Source organism: Eucalyptus grandis, chromosome 9 (genome assembly GCF_016545825.1).
Source record: "Eucalyptus grandis isolate ANBG69807.140 chromosome 9, ASM1654582v1, whole genome shotgun sequence".
Classification (NCBI taxonomy): Eukaryota; Viridiplantae; Streptophyta; class Magnoliopsida; order Myrtales; family Myrtaceae; genus Eucalyptus; species Eucalyptus grandis.
The window spans coordinates 4,128,733-4,142,480 of NC_052620.1; the positions used below are offsets into that span (position 1 = coordinate 4,128,733).

The 13,748-nt window shown below is 41.1% G+C and overlaps 1 protein-coding gene across 1 annotated transcript; it reads left to right on the plus strand.

Annotated features, from left to right (window-relative positions):
* The first annotated feature begins 7,204 nt into the window (after window positions 1-7,204).
* On the plus strand, window positions 7,205-8,201 carry LOC120288052. Its single transcript, XM_039301333.1, has 3 exons — window positions 7,205-7,564; window positions 7,640-7,702; window positions 8,025-8,201. The coding sequence occupies exons 1-3, from the start codon at window positions 7,460-7,462 to the stop codon at window positions 8,160-8,162; spliced, it is 306 nt and encodes a 101-aa protein (XP_039157267.1). The 5' UTR covers window positions 7,205-7,459; the 3' UTR covers window positions 8,163-8,201.
* Window positions 8,202-13,748: the final 5,547 nt, after the last annotated feature.

Sequence of the window (13,748 nt, forward strand, 5' to 3'; positions counted from 1 at the left end):
TTGTTAATTTTATTTGGAGATTGAAATTATGGTTTTTTTGTCCGCCATTGCTCGTCCACCGTCGCTCGGCCACCATCCCTCAGCCACTGTCACTCAGCCGCCGTCCCTCGGCCACCGTCGCTCAGCCGCCATCCTCAACCTCCATTGTAGTTGCTTGCCACAGCAAGGCAAAAGAAAGAAAGAAAAGAAAACGAACAGAAAATCCCGAGAAAGAGGGAGGTGTCGACGATGAGGGCGAGAGGAGGGGATGGCGGGGCCATGGCCGTCACCTTCGTAGCAGCTAGCTTCGCCGACAACCTCCGTGGAGTTCTAGATCTTTGCGGCTACCATTGGTCGGATCGCTCGTGCTTCTGAGGATTCTTCGAGCTCGCATTTCCTTTGCACCCAACGATATTTCTTGGGAAAAGGCGGTGGTGAGGCTAAGATTCAGGGATTTGAAATGTTGATAAGGTGATTGAAAATGGGGAAAACTACTGGGAGGGCAGAGGCGAATGCATGGTTTCTTTTCTGGAAAATTACTGGTGTTGTTGGTTCTTTGCTGCTGGTGTTGTTGGTTTGGTGCTGTTGGTGTTGCTGGATCTGTTCGGGGAAGAAGACGAATCTGCTCAGGGAAGAAGACGACACAAAACGGCGTAGGATTTAGGGTTTTGAATTTGGGGGAAAGACACAAAACGGCGTCGTTTTGGTGTTAAGATGCTAAAACGGCGTCGTTTGAAGGCCTAAGTGATTTAATGGAAACTCCAACGAGCCACATCAGCATAAGAAATTAATAAAAAAGGCCACGTCAGATTTCCGACCAATCAGATTGGCGTTGGCACCAAAGTGAGCGTTTTTCAAATTTTTTGGCACTTAAATTATCCAACGGAAACTTTTGGCACCAAAGTGAGCGTCGTACACAACTTATGGCACCATTAGTGTACTTATCCCCTAAACTTAGCAAAGCCAAAAGCTCAAGACAGATGATGACCTACATTGAGCTTTCAACATTTTCAGAATGCTGAAATCATGAATTAATGAAATTTGGCCAATTTTTTTTTTTACCCTCAAAAACTTATTACAAGTCCAAGTTTGCCATTTTATAAAACAAAACCCTAACGCTCACGACTGCTCACTCCCTCATGACTAGTCCTCGCTCACAACTTCTCGTCACTCCCTCGCGATTGCTCTGCTCGACTGTGCTCTCTCCCTTGTGACTACTTCTCACTCGCTCTCTCCATTTTAAATACATTAACAATCTTAAGACATGCAAAATGGGACACTAACAAATCAACTAGCCAAAGAGCTATTCGTTTAGATTACACAGTGCCAAAATATCGGATTAATTCTTAAGTTCTACTTTAGTAGTTGGGAGAGTTTAAGAGAGCATGTCAAATGCCTTTTTCCTTTTATTTTTTATGCCTTTTTCTGTTTTACCTCATCCAGTTCTTCTGTTTTCACTTTCCAGTCCTTTTGGATTTTTTAACCTTTTTTTTTAACTAACAAAGTGCGGGATTGTTAGTAGTTTATTTATAAATCAAACCAAGAGGTGCATTGTCCTATATTGAAAAGATATGAGCGTGCACATGGACGAGATTTGACACTAATTAATAATCATTATTTTTATTTATCAAAATACGCATTTATTTTTATAAAAAAAAAATTAACCATAGCATCCCGTTGAAACAATGCAATTATTGACGAAGGAGTTACAATTATTTTTTATTTTTTATTTATTTAATTCTGAATTTTATTATTTCTTCCAATGGTTATCTTAGGTTTCGTATATGTTTGGACATAATTTCTTAATCCTTTGAAGATTGTTCTTTTCAAATATAACTTCCTATTTTTTGCTATAAATTACTGAACGTATCATCTTCCTCTTCCAATTTTATTTTCTTTCAAAAGATACACAGTCATCTTTTCCAATTGTTTCTCTTGAAAGACCCTCGAGAATTACTATAATGGTATATAGTATTCTCAACCAAAACTTTATTGTATCTTAGAGGAAATTTATTGGTGATCATTAGCAACATTATAAGGCAAATAAAAGTAATATCACACCTTAAAATTTGACTTTATTGTTCTATTCAATTCGATGCCATATTTTCGCAACAAAATGTCATATGACAATGGTGACAATGGTGACAACAGTGGAGAGGATGAATCCTTCTGACGATGGTGGAGTTAACACCATTGCTATGTCATCCGGCTTGATTGATGTTTAAGGTACCTCAGGTTCCTATGATGACATATGCTTCATTAATGCCTTCTTTTCCTATCTAAAGCAACCTTCTCTCATCTCTGTTTATGTAACTCTCGACTTGTATTATCCCTCCTCTCTAACTTCTTAGACATTTCTCTTTCCATTTCTCTCATCCCCACTTGAGTGGACTTCTTTGTCTTTGTTTCTTGAATACATCCTCTCTTGCCTTAACATTGTTCACTAGAGCTAATCTCGGAGCTCAGATATGATGAATTGATCTTCCATAGCAAGTAGCTAGAGTCAGCAGAATTCTATATAGATAATGTTATACTCCTCTCTTTAAAGAATGGACTAATATCCTGAAAAATCACAAACCGGTACACCTGTGATAAATTTACCGGTAACAAATTTACCCCCAAATTAATTTTTTGACCACCAAAAACCCAAAACTTGTATTTTATTTTATTTTTTTGACAATTTTACCCAAAATCGGTATACTTGTGAGAAATTCACCCCTTATTAGTTTCCGTTAAATTTTACTGTCAAATTACTAGTTTATATGACATATGACAGTTGATTGGTATACCAATTTAAGATTTTTCTCTCTGTTTATCACAGTTATACAATTTGTGATTTTTTATAGTATTAATCCAATTTAATTGATGGTATATTTATCATAAATGTAACACTTTAGGTTTTTTTTGCCGTTGAATAAATTAGTTTGGGATATATTTATCACAAGTGTACTAGTTTGAGATTTTTTATAGTCAGTTGGAATAAATTTGTCACATGTGTACTAATTTGAAGATTTTCAGATATTAATCCTTAAAGAAAACAATTCTTCCTCAAATTGGAACAAATACGCATTGTATGTGTTGTTATGAATGTGTGCAAGATTGTGTTGGTGAATGGATAATCTCTTACTTGAAGAGATTGGAATCACTGTAACATGGATGGCTCTGTGAATCACGTTCCATTCCTCATACAGTAAGGCAGAGATCACCAAGACAATTTGGACCTCTTTCAGTGCATTTGGAACATCCACATCAAAAAGTGAAGCAGAGGAAGAAACGACACTTAAGAATGTGGAAAAACATTTTACGGCCCGTTCTAAGCTCCCGTTCACTTTTGCATGGGAATTTCCCGAGTGCCTTGTCAACCATTGGATTAAAGTGATTTTGAACGTCAACTGTTCGATTGAAGTGTCCATGCCTTATGCTTTCTGCATCGGTAAAAATTGCACTTGGCCGACGAAGCCGACTTCTTGGTCGGATTACAGGATTGCAATCAAGATCCGTGCCTCAGAATTTCAACAGCAGTTCTTTTTCCTTGGTACGAATCATATCACTCCCGCTCGGATGTATCTGCTTTAGCGACCTTTCGTGCTCTTGTTTGAGTTGAAGCCAAGTCCACTGATTAGAATTTCCAAGCCCAATGACAAAGGGCGGCCTTCGTTAACAAGATAATAACAGAAGCGCCAACTGACGCTGAAGCCAAATCCATTAAACTGAATTTGCAATCCCAATGGCAAGTCGACTTACGTATGGCCCGGCCCTGCTTTAATTTAATTCGATTAAGCATTTAATAATACTTATCTGTTCGATATAGTGGCGTATTATTATACCTACATTTCCAAACGCATCGGCCTCCTCCTACTTAATAAATATGGTCGCCAAAAATATCTAGGGACTGACCTAGGGAGGTGGAGGGGCCTAGGGCCCCAAATTTCCCCTAAAATTAAGGGAGAAAAATAGTATATTTCACTAACGATGAACGAAATAAAGTCTTGAAATAATATTTGTATATAATAGCAAGTAAAGTAGATTTAAAATAGATATGTTCAGTCATAAATCACGAATAATGAATATCACCCGATAAAGATTTGGAAATTTAGATAATAGACGAAGATGAGTGTGCTTGAGTTGGTTTCTTCGAGAATATCATGATCCTAATCCTCCGATTTATACTACGTCTAGTGTACTCTCCCTCCCTCTCTCTCTCTAAGTCGCAGCTCTTTCTGGTGTATGTTGCTGTAGTTTAGTTTCACTTTGGAGCCGAGTCAAACCCATCATCAATACTCAATCATTTTCCTAACTAAGAATCAACCCACCATGGAATATTTGGCCCTGAATAGAATCAACTATCTAATTAAATAGAGACCACCTTTCTTTTGTTGATTCTAACACTATAGAGCACAATATTGAATATAATTAATAATTCTTGTTGCAATGCAATTCTTTCCATTTTTGTGTACGGTAATATAAAAAACAGTGATACTAGCAATTAATATCACTCCCCTCAAAATTAAGGCCAAGAATTACATAAACTAAGGGCGTCATCCGTTCGAGTCAGGTCATGTTTTCATGATGTCCGACATTACAGATGTTTAGATATATGGGATATTTTCCTTGATTTTACTTATTTCTAATGATGATGCTTATGTCTGGAAAAATTCCATATCATGCACCTCATAAGATTTATAAATTGGTTAATATACTCTTTATTATATACATCCAGTACATTTAAATTCCATAATTATATTGTCCACTTTATTCTCATATTGGTATCAGAGCCACCAATCTAAGGAAATCTTGAGTGCATTGGATGCACATCACACTACTTGGTGCACCCTTAGATCCACCTCGAAGCACGCCCAAACAACACCCCCGACGCATACCTGAAACCGTTGCTAATGTGCAGTAGTGTTCAGCCAAGTGCATGCATCGGTTTGAGGAGGAGCCCTGTTAACTCCATTCCACCGGTAGTTAACGATGTTAAGGGTGAGCATGGTTTGAGAAGGTGGTTCTCACCCTAGAATCGTGAACCACCCATTAAGGATCGGTTCCAAAAAATTGGAACCAAGAATCACCCGTTGGTTCCAATGATCCACTTGAGAACAAGACCGCCAGCCCATTCGAGTTCCCAAGTGGGTCCATGGAACTAGTCCCACCAAATTTTACGCATTTAGTGTGACATTTTCCAGCAAGCTAAAGTAGAGCAAAAAAACAAAGAATTTTCATATTCTTAGTTGCAATATCAGTAAATTTCTCATACTTTGGATCACTAGAACTCAATCAGTTTGGATTGAGTTATTGTGTTCTTGTTCTTTTTTTATATTGTGCTTCATTGAACTGGATAAAAAATCCATGCCATAGCATAAGTCACAGATAAGGAAACGATCATTGAGCCCCATTTAACTACAGATTTGGTTTATGTTCTTAACCTTTCTTCCAACCTCATCAACTTCCAGAAATTATAAAACAACTTTCAGGCTTGCTTCACGTAAAAATCTCATGTTTTCAAACAACTTCAAGCGAATCCCAAGTTGCTTCTTGATCACATATCTTCACAATCCAAACACTGGGGATAAGACTAGGGAACTTAGACCATTTATCAGATCTTCCAAGTCAAGCGATGAAGAGCCCATTTTGGGCATGGTGTTAAAATATTTAAATAATAAATAACGCCTTCATCTAACAGCTTAAGCTTTTAGAACAGCCGACAATGGTCTAACAAAATCTCACATGGTATCAGAGTTAGGAGGTCCCGAGTTCGAATCTTCTAGGCCCCTATTAGTATTAGGCAAAAGACCAGACTAAGCGTGAGGGGGAGTGTTAGAATATTTAAATAATAAATTACGCATTCATCTAATAGCTTAAGCCTTTAGAACAGTCGGCAATGGTCCAAAAAAATTTCACACATGGAGTAAGTCAATAAATTAGTGGCAACATGAAGAGCCCATTTATCAGATCAGGAAGCAAAACCAGAGAACGAGGTTACCAACTTGAGATCGGAAGTGCTGCAAGTCTTGTGATAATTGGTCACGACGTCACGGCGATCAAGGAGATCGAAGCGCGGTCAAGGAGGACGGAGTGGAGGAGTTGAAGCGAAGGCGTTTTTGGTCGTGGCGAGGAGGGTGCTACTACGGAGTTGGAGGATCGTTCGATTAGGGTGGAGGAAAGAGACACGGATGGGCCTGTTGTGGAAACTGGATGGAGACGATGGAAATTTGGAGAGTTCACAATCTGGGTAGGGCTTTATTGTGTTCGGTTCGGATCGGGTCTTTAATCCGAATCAAACCATAACGATACTCCTTTTTAACTATTATTTGAACAAGAATGAGGTCTTTTTTCAGATCCTTTTAAGTTTTTTGACACCCCGACATTAACGTGTTATATGAAAATTTGCAGTTTTTAGAATTCGTTGTGTTTCATTTTGGGTTTTTGATCCAAACCGAACCGTATCAATACCCAGTCTTTTTAACTATTATTCAAACAAGAATAAGGCCCAAACTAAAATTTTTGGGTCGGACAAAGTTTTTGTTACACCCCAATATTGATGTGTTATAATAGCCTTTATAATTCATGCCAGCTCATTGGGTCAGACAAAGTTTTTGTTACACCGCAATATTGATGTGTTATAATAGTCTTTATAATTCATGCCGCTCATGTTTTGATCTAAAATGTCCTGGTTCTGATTCTACATTAATTGTGATAAAAATGCGTTAATTTGTCTCGATTTTTTATCGATATATAAAGTCAGGCATATGGTATGAAAATTAATGATATGCTGAGCGAAATCCCTACTATAATCAAGCTTCACGACATGTGTTTATCAAGCAAAAAGAGACGAATTAAAGCACTATTAGCCAAATAAATTCCTATCATAATCTCTTAAAGCTCAATTCAGGAGCGAGCTCACTGTAGATGGTGAAGTTTTCCAGTTCGCAAAATCATCCTCTGCGTTGCAACCGAAAGATCCCTACGAAGAAAGAAACAACAGTCGAAAGCCGATGGCATATCGCCACGTGTCCACCCTGATCCGGCAGGACAGCGCACGTGACCCATCGCCATCCGTTGGGATTCCGAGGTGGGCCCCGGCGCCGGCCACGAGCACCCTTAGGAAGCCTACACGTGTACGGCCGCGATCGCCGTTCCTCCCGCGCAGTCGGGGCCACGAGTCCCTTCGTTTCTCGATACAAGATCGTGGCGCGATTTCAACTGGCGTCGGCGCCGACGGGATTTTCTTTTTTGGGGAAGCCGACGATCCCCTCGGAACCCGAAGCTCGGGAAGGTTTCCTAAATGGCGGAGGACGCCGCCGCCGCCCGCCACGTGCCCCCGGCCGTCCTCCTCGCTGCCCGCCAGGTGGTGCGCGCCCCCTCTGCTCCTCCACGTCCTCCCGCTTCCGGGGGTCGCGCTCCGCATGAGCCTGCATGTGGTCCTCTGTGCGTGTGTCTATAAAGGGAGAGGAACGTGCGACGAGACGAGACGCGACGGATGGATGCGATGGAATCAGCGGCGGCGGTGGCGAGGATCGACCGGAAATCGTCCATAGAAAGCGAGCCCAGGACGCTGGGCGTCGATCAGATCCAATTCGCGAGGGTAAAGTTTCGTCTGTTCTTATATCGATCGAACGTTGTGGTTTGGTTCTCTGATGGATGGATGGTAGTGTTCCAGGAAGCTGCAGAGTACGTGGTGAACACCAGGAGCACAGATGAAGCCTTGACCATCTTCACTGCGGTACCGTACTCTCTCTCTCTCTCTCTCTCTCTCTCTCTCTCTCTCTATACCCGCCTCTTCGCCTTCTGGGTCCGATGATGATCGTTGAATTAGTTCGACAGCCGAGACGGTGAAAATAGGGAATGCATTTGCTAGAGAAATTTGCAGATGGGTTAGTTCTTGTGACCCAAGGCATGAGAAAAGTTTGCAGCTTCTAAGGAACCAACATCTTGGTTGAAGAATATGGCTACATGGGCCGGAAAAATATATGCGTATATTGTCGTAAAAATCGTCCCGATGCATGAAACTTCAGTCCCCTATCGATGCGTCTGCCCATGTGCAGGGATTGAAGCCGGTGACGTGCGCGGGGATGGCAGCAAATGCCGACACGGTGATGGATCCGAACGAGGAGTATTTCGGGCATGGAGAGAGCAAGTTGCAGTGGCCTGAGCACAGGAATGCTCTATCCGCTCCCTTCTAAGGGGTCTAGCTATCCACATTGTACCCTTCTTGTATATAGAAACTTGTAAACTGCAGTTCCTTATAAGCTTGATTCAGATCAACAGGTATTATTCATCTAGTGAGCTGCCTTTTCTTCTTCCCCATTCTGGGGTCGGTCGCTTGCGCAAATCTAAGTCGCTGTTGATGAAATCGCACCAGTGGTTTGTTTTAAATAGTTTAAGCGATCGGAGAGCAATGATAAATCGCATATGGTCTCTTCACAACACTAGGTTCACGGATTGAACAGCTTGTAGCCGGCAATAACAACCGTGCCACTACAGTACTTGCGGAGTCTTTGTTATCGTTGCACGGAGAGTGCAAGCTTAGTAGTTCCCCGCATCGCAGCTCTGTCGTATAATGGTTGTTTATGGAGCTTCTAAGTTCAAGTAGCTTAACAAGTGGCCAGTCATCTAAAGGTTACGGTATTCAGGTTGGACCATCTATCAACCCCTCTGTACACAGTAGATGTCGTTTCGAGACTGATTTCTGATCTATCTAGGTACACAATTCTATCACACTCCGATTAGTACGATCAAGCTAAGGCGCAACGCGGTGACGACTTAAGAGAGCCCCATGCTGATCAGCACGGGGGACTTGCTCAAGGAGTGTCGGACGACACACCTCGTGGCTGGTTTTGACTACCAAGCTTTTGCCCGACAAGTCTGGTTCTAAAGTGGCCTCTAACGGGTTGGCGAACTGATCCTTTTATGCCTCTTTTTTCTACTCATACTTAGGTCTGGCGACCTTCGATGAGGGTCAAGCAACCCATGTGAGAGCCGCCTGAGGTCACACGGCCTCAAGTGACCTTAGGTGCCTGGGTCTCACGATTTCAAGTGAGGGTCGTTGGAAGTCGCAGGACCCAAGGCAATTGCCACTTGAGGTTGCGAGACCTAAGCGGCAATTGCCTAGGTTGCGCATCACCTAGGTCGAGTGACACTCGCTAATGGTTGCCCAAGGTCATGCGACCTCCGGTGACCCTTGCCTGGGTCACACAATCCTTATCAAAGGTCACTTGAAGTTGGGCAATCTCTATCGACGACCACTAGCGCCAAATTTAGCTTGCAAGTGGCCGTAGCCCTTGCCAAATTGACGAAGGGTTTGGGTCATTTTTTAATTAAATATATATATAACAAAGGACAAAATCGAAAATTTGAAGAATCAATAAGGTTAGTTTTGGAAGAAAAACTAGTTTCAGCATTTAGTCAAAAGCCCCTTAAGAAAACTTACCAAACACATTCGCATTTTCCAAAGGAGCTGTTGAGGCCGAAAACGCCTTCGAAATCTGTATCAAACGCACCATTAGTTTTTAGGCAACTAACAAGCAAAAAGTAGACTGAGCGACTTAAATAGAATATGAACAACTAAATTAGACTAAATCGCAACTTGGACAGAATATAAATCGAATCAAAAACCTAATTTATTTCAGTTTGATTTTTCAGTTTTCCTTTTTTTTGCTTTACTTAATGGAATCAAACTAAATAAGAGGTGAGAAAAAAGAGAGATTCTAAGTTGGCATTAAGTTTTTATTGAGAATATTGGTTTTATTCAATTAGTCGAACCAAATCGAATTGAAACAACTCAAATTGGAAAAATAACAGTTATTTTTTTCACCAGGAAAAATGCACGAAATTTGAGTTTGAGTACGTTTGGTGGTTCGGCGCTGACATCCCAAATGACTAAGGAAGTGGGTTTCGCAGTGCAAGGATAATGATGATGTGGCGGCTTATCCGAGGTCGTTATTACAGTCAAAGTGGTGTAATTAGAGGAAGAATCTCTCTTTCTAAGCCTTAGCTCCCAAAAAAAAAAAAAAAAGATATGTTCAGCAGAAGTCCTAAAACTTGTCCAGAAAGTGCAATTGAGTCCTAAAACTTACAAAATTTCAATCAAGTCCTAAAACTTGTCAAGTTAGTACAATTGAGTCATAAAGTTAACACCGTTAACCTTTTCCGTTAAAAATGCTGACGTGTCATTTTAAATTATTTTTTTATTTTCCACGTGTATTTTTTTAATGATTTTTATTCATTTAAAAAAATTAAAAACTAAAAAATTAGATTTATTCATTTTATCTTATTTTCACCAAAAATTAAAAATAAAAGTTATAAAAGTTATTTTTAAAATTGTTTTAAAAAAATCAGCCCTCTTCTCCCCCACCGCTGCCGCCGCCACCCATGCCCATCGCCGGAGGGGCCAAGCGACGGTCGTCGGCCTTGGGCGGGGGCCGCGACCGTCGCCCGCCCAGGGGCGAGGCTCGCCCACATGGCGAGCCTCGCCGCCCGAGCGAGGGCCGACGAGGTCTCGCCCGGGGCGGGCGACAGCCGCTCGGCCCCCGGGCGAGGGACGGCAACCGTCGCCCTCCCGGGCGAGGCCTCGTCGGCCCTCACTGGGCTGAGGAGGCCTTGCTCGGGCGGGCGACAGTTGCTCGGCCCCCGGGCGAGGGACAGCGACCGTCGCCCGCCCTAGGTGAGGCCTCGTCGGCCCTCGCTCGGGGCCGGCGAGGCTCACCAGATCTGGGCGAGGCTCGCCGGCCCCCGTGAGGACCGTCTTTGGATGTGGTAGTGCTTCTTTAATGTGAATCAATTCAATGGATGGACGGCAAACTATCCAGTTTCTGCGCATCAAGTATGGCTTGACCAGTGGCTTTTGAAGCAAGTTAGTCGGAATTGAGAACAATCGAAGTGGAAGCCATCATTCAAGTCAATTGTGTAACTTATTGTTGATAAACAAATAAAAGCCTTCGCTCTTTGCTCACTGGAAATATTAACAATCTTATGTGATTGGAAAACGCTTACCAGAAAAAAGCTCCAGAAACAAGACCGGACATGATTATTGCTAATTTTCTGTTCCATATAGGCCGATTAAACAATTGAAGTGTTCTATGTTTCTTACGGATATAGAAGATCCGGGAATTTAAGTAGATTACACGGTTAAAATCCTAGGATGGGGCGTCACGAGTTGCAATAGAAAATTCGGACAGCCAATGCAATTGCACAACGAGGGTTTAATATATCGTACGAGGAGGAGGATTGAAGCTTCAGTCCAGTTGCTAATCTCTAGTGTTGATTTGGTCCTTCGGCCCCTGATCACACCCTTGATTGACTCCGGGGACAGCAAAATATCAAGCGGTGTGATACGACGAGATGAAAGAAGGAACAGGAAAGACGACATAAGATAACCGCACAAATGTATAGAAACCAAAAGTTATATTTGGCAATCAGAATGAAGTTCAAAATAGAGTAGAATTTATCTTATTATCTATTTGGTTCTTGCTATAGATGAGATACACTTAAATATAAAAGTGATATAATCCGGATAACCAAAAGGGAGATAGAATGAAGGTCAATAGAATTGCTAATATCCATAGTCAATAAGCTAATTTTTTTATAACTTTTTAAATTAATAAAATATAATTATATTTGAATATCTTATTTTATTTAGGGCTGTCAATGGGTCAGATTGGATCGGGTTTTGACATTGCCCAACCCAACCCTCCAACCCGACCCTAAACGCATAATACCCAAAGCAGTAATTCGAGTCGGTTTGAATCAGGTCCGAGTCAGGTTTCTGGTTTACTTTTAAAAAGAAAAAATTCACGTCTGTTTGGTTCGGATTTCTTTATGGCCCCCATTGGGTTCCTATGCTAGTCTTAAGAGATCAGCTCCACCAAATTTTGAAGCATCGCAGTACAATACTAGATACGCTTGAGTCTCAAAATTTAGGCTATGCGATCGGGCAAAACTGAATGATAACCATTGGAATTTGGTAAAAATATCATTGCTATATAATGAGGTACTGTCATACAATACTAGATAAGATATATAGATGAAACAGAGCTGTGCAAACTTACTGGTATTGTAGAAGTAAAGACTTAAGTGAACTTGCTAACGTCTAATAGGTACTATCACTGCGGGAATTTATATGTAACTCTGCAACAGAGCTGTGTAACTAAGAGGCTAAGAGCTAATGGACTCGGCTTGAATCTAACAGAGTATGCCCAGGTTGGAAGAATGGTCTTTTAGACATTTTTGAGCCAGCAACTTCTGGAACCAGCTCATGCACTCGAGCAAAGTCTAATTCAACCCTTCCAAGGGAGAAACTCCCATCATCTGTACATCTTTGCAGGGCGAGGAAAAGATCATACGACTGGTGAAGGCATTAATGCCGCAGGTTGCTCCTTGAGTTCGTTCACCTTGCCCCAGTTGCGCAGCTCCCTGACCAATAGCCTAGAACAAAGAGAGAAGAAAATTAGGATTTGACAGGTTAAAGGGCAATGCTCAAACTATCTCTCGCACACAATAAAAGTAGGACACACAATATATCATATGATGTGGAACCATTCGAGAAAAACATCATATTTGAAAGAGAGGGAAAACATATTCAGCTGAGGAGATTGGTTGTCTATCTGGTATGCTCTAACTCCACACAACTAGCCACACCAAACATCCATTACGCTTCAAAAATACAATTAGACGAAACTCAAAGTATCAATCTACTCAAATAAAATGAACATAAGAAAAGAAAAGGCAAATGTAACATTTTGCTTCTGACCACCGGCGTAAACCAGACAAGATCCAAAGAGAGAAAGAAAACCTTCCCATATAATCCACAAAACCAGGGAATCAACAAAAAATTCAAAATAGCTTAGCAATATTTGATCGGTTAAACGGTCGATGGCGAAAGTCTTCTTCCTGCCAGTCCTACTAAGCGAATATAAGAGGCAAAAACAAGCAGTATATGATCCAGCCAACAAGCCCATGCCGTAGGGTCCACAACCAGAAAACTCATATGAAAAATGTACAACAAGCAGTCCGATGTTTTTTTTTTTTTTTTTTTTGGGTAAGTAAGTAGTAATATAAATATAAAAGAGGGGGCAAAAAATACAAAGAACCGGCTTCAAAGACTCGCACTCAAAAAATACAAGCAGTCCGATGTTCAAAAATGAAAAATCCAAGATGAGATACTCATCTCATTCAACAACAACAGTAAATGAGAGAGTTCCAAAGGACATGTGAAGGACCCTTGTAACCCATCTGGGGTTCTCTCCTCAGCCAGCTGCTCCAGCTGTTCTCTTAAAGTAGCAACATACTACAAAGTCAACATGACAACGGGATTGTAAAAGTGAAGAGATGCATCTAGCACTTCAAAGAACAATAAGGAGTAGAACTGAGAAAGTCACTAGCTAGATAAACAAACAGAGCAAATTTGAACTAAACATACATTAGACTAACTTTTACAGAAGACACCAAGACGTCCTAAACTAATCATCTCCTAGGAGACACAGCTCATAGAGGTGAACTGTAGTACATATCACTGAACTAGTCTTTATTTTCTAGATTTAGCACTTGTTTGGAACTTCGACATATTTCAATTTAGTCATCTCATTTAGGTTTCCTTCTCTACTTGTTTAATATGGGAGGAACTGATTCTCTGCCATAAAGATAATCACAGACAATAGAATGCTCTTTCCTCTCCACTATAGACATATCCAATTCCCTAAGATTAAACTAAAGGTTCACAACCCATTCTAAGTAATCAGTCAATGCCAGAGAGGTGTGCAACAAGCCCAATC

Excerpts from the sequence above, each read along its gene's own strand:
- LOC120288052 (XM_039301333.1), top strand. The coding sequence starts at position 7,460 with ATGGATGCGATGGAATCAGCGGCGGCGGTGGCGAGGATCGACCGGAAA. Across the intron at positions 7,565-7,639 it reads ATCAGATCCAATTCGCGAGG|GAAGCTGCAGAGTACGTGGT; the intron begins GTAAAGTTTCGT and ends GTAGTGTTCCAG. Across the intron at positions 7,703-8,024 it reads CCTTGACCATCTTCACTGCG|GGATTGAAGCCGGTGACGTG; the intron begins GTACCGTACTCT and ends GCCCATGTGCAG.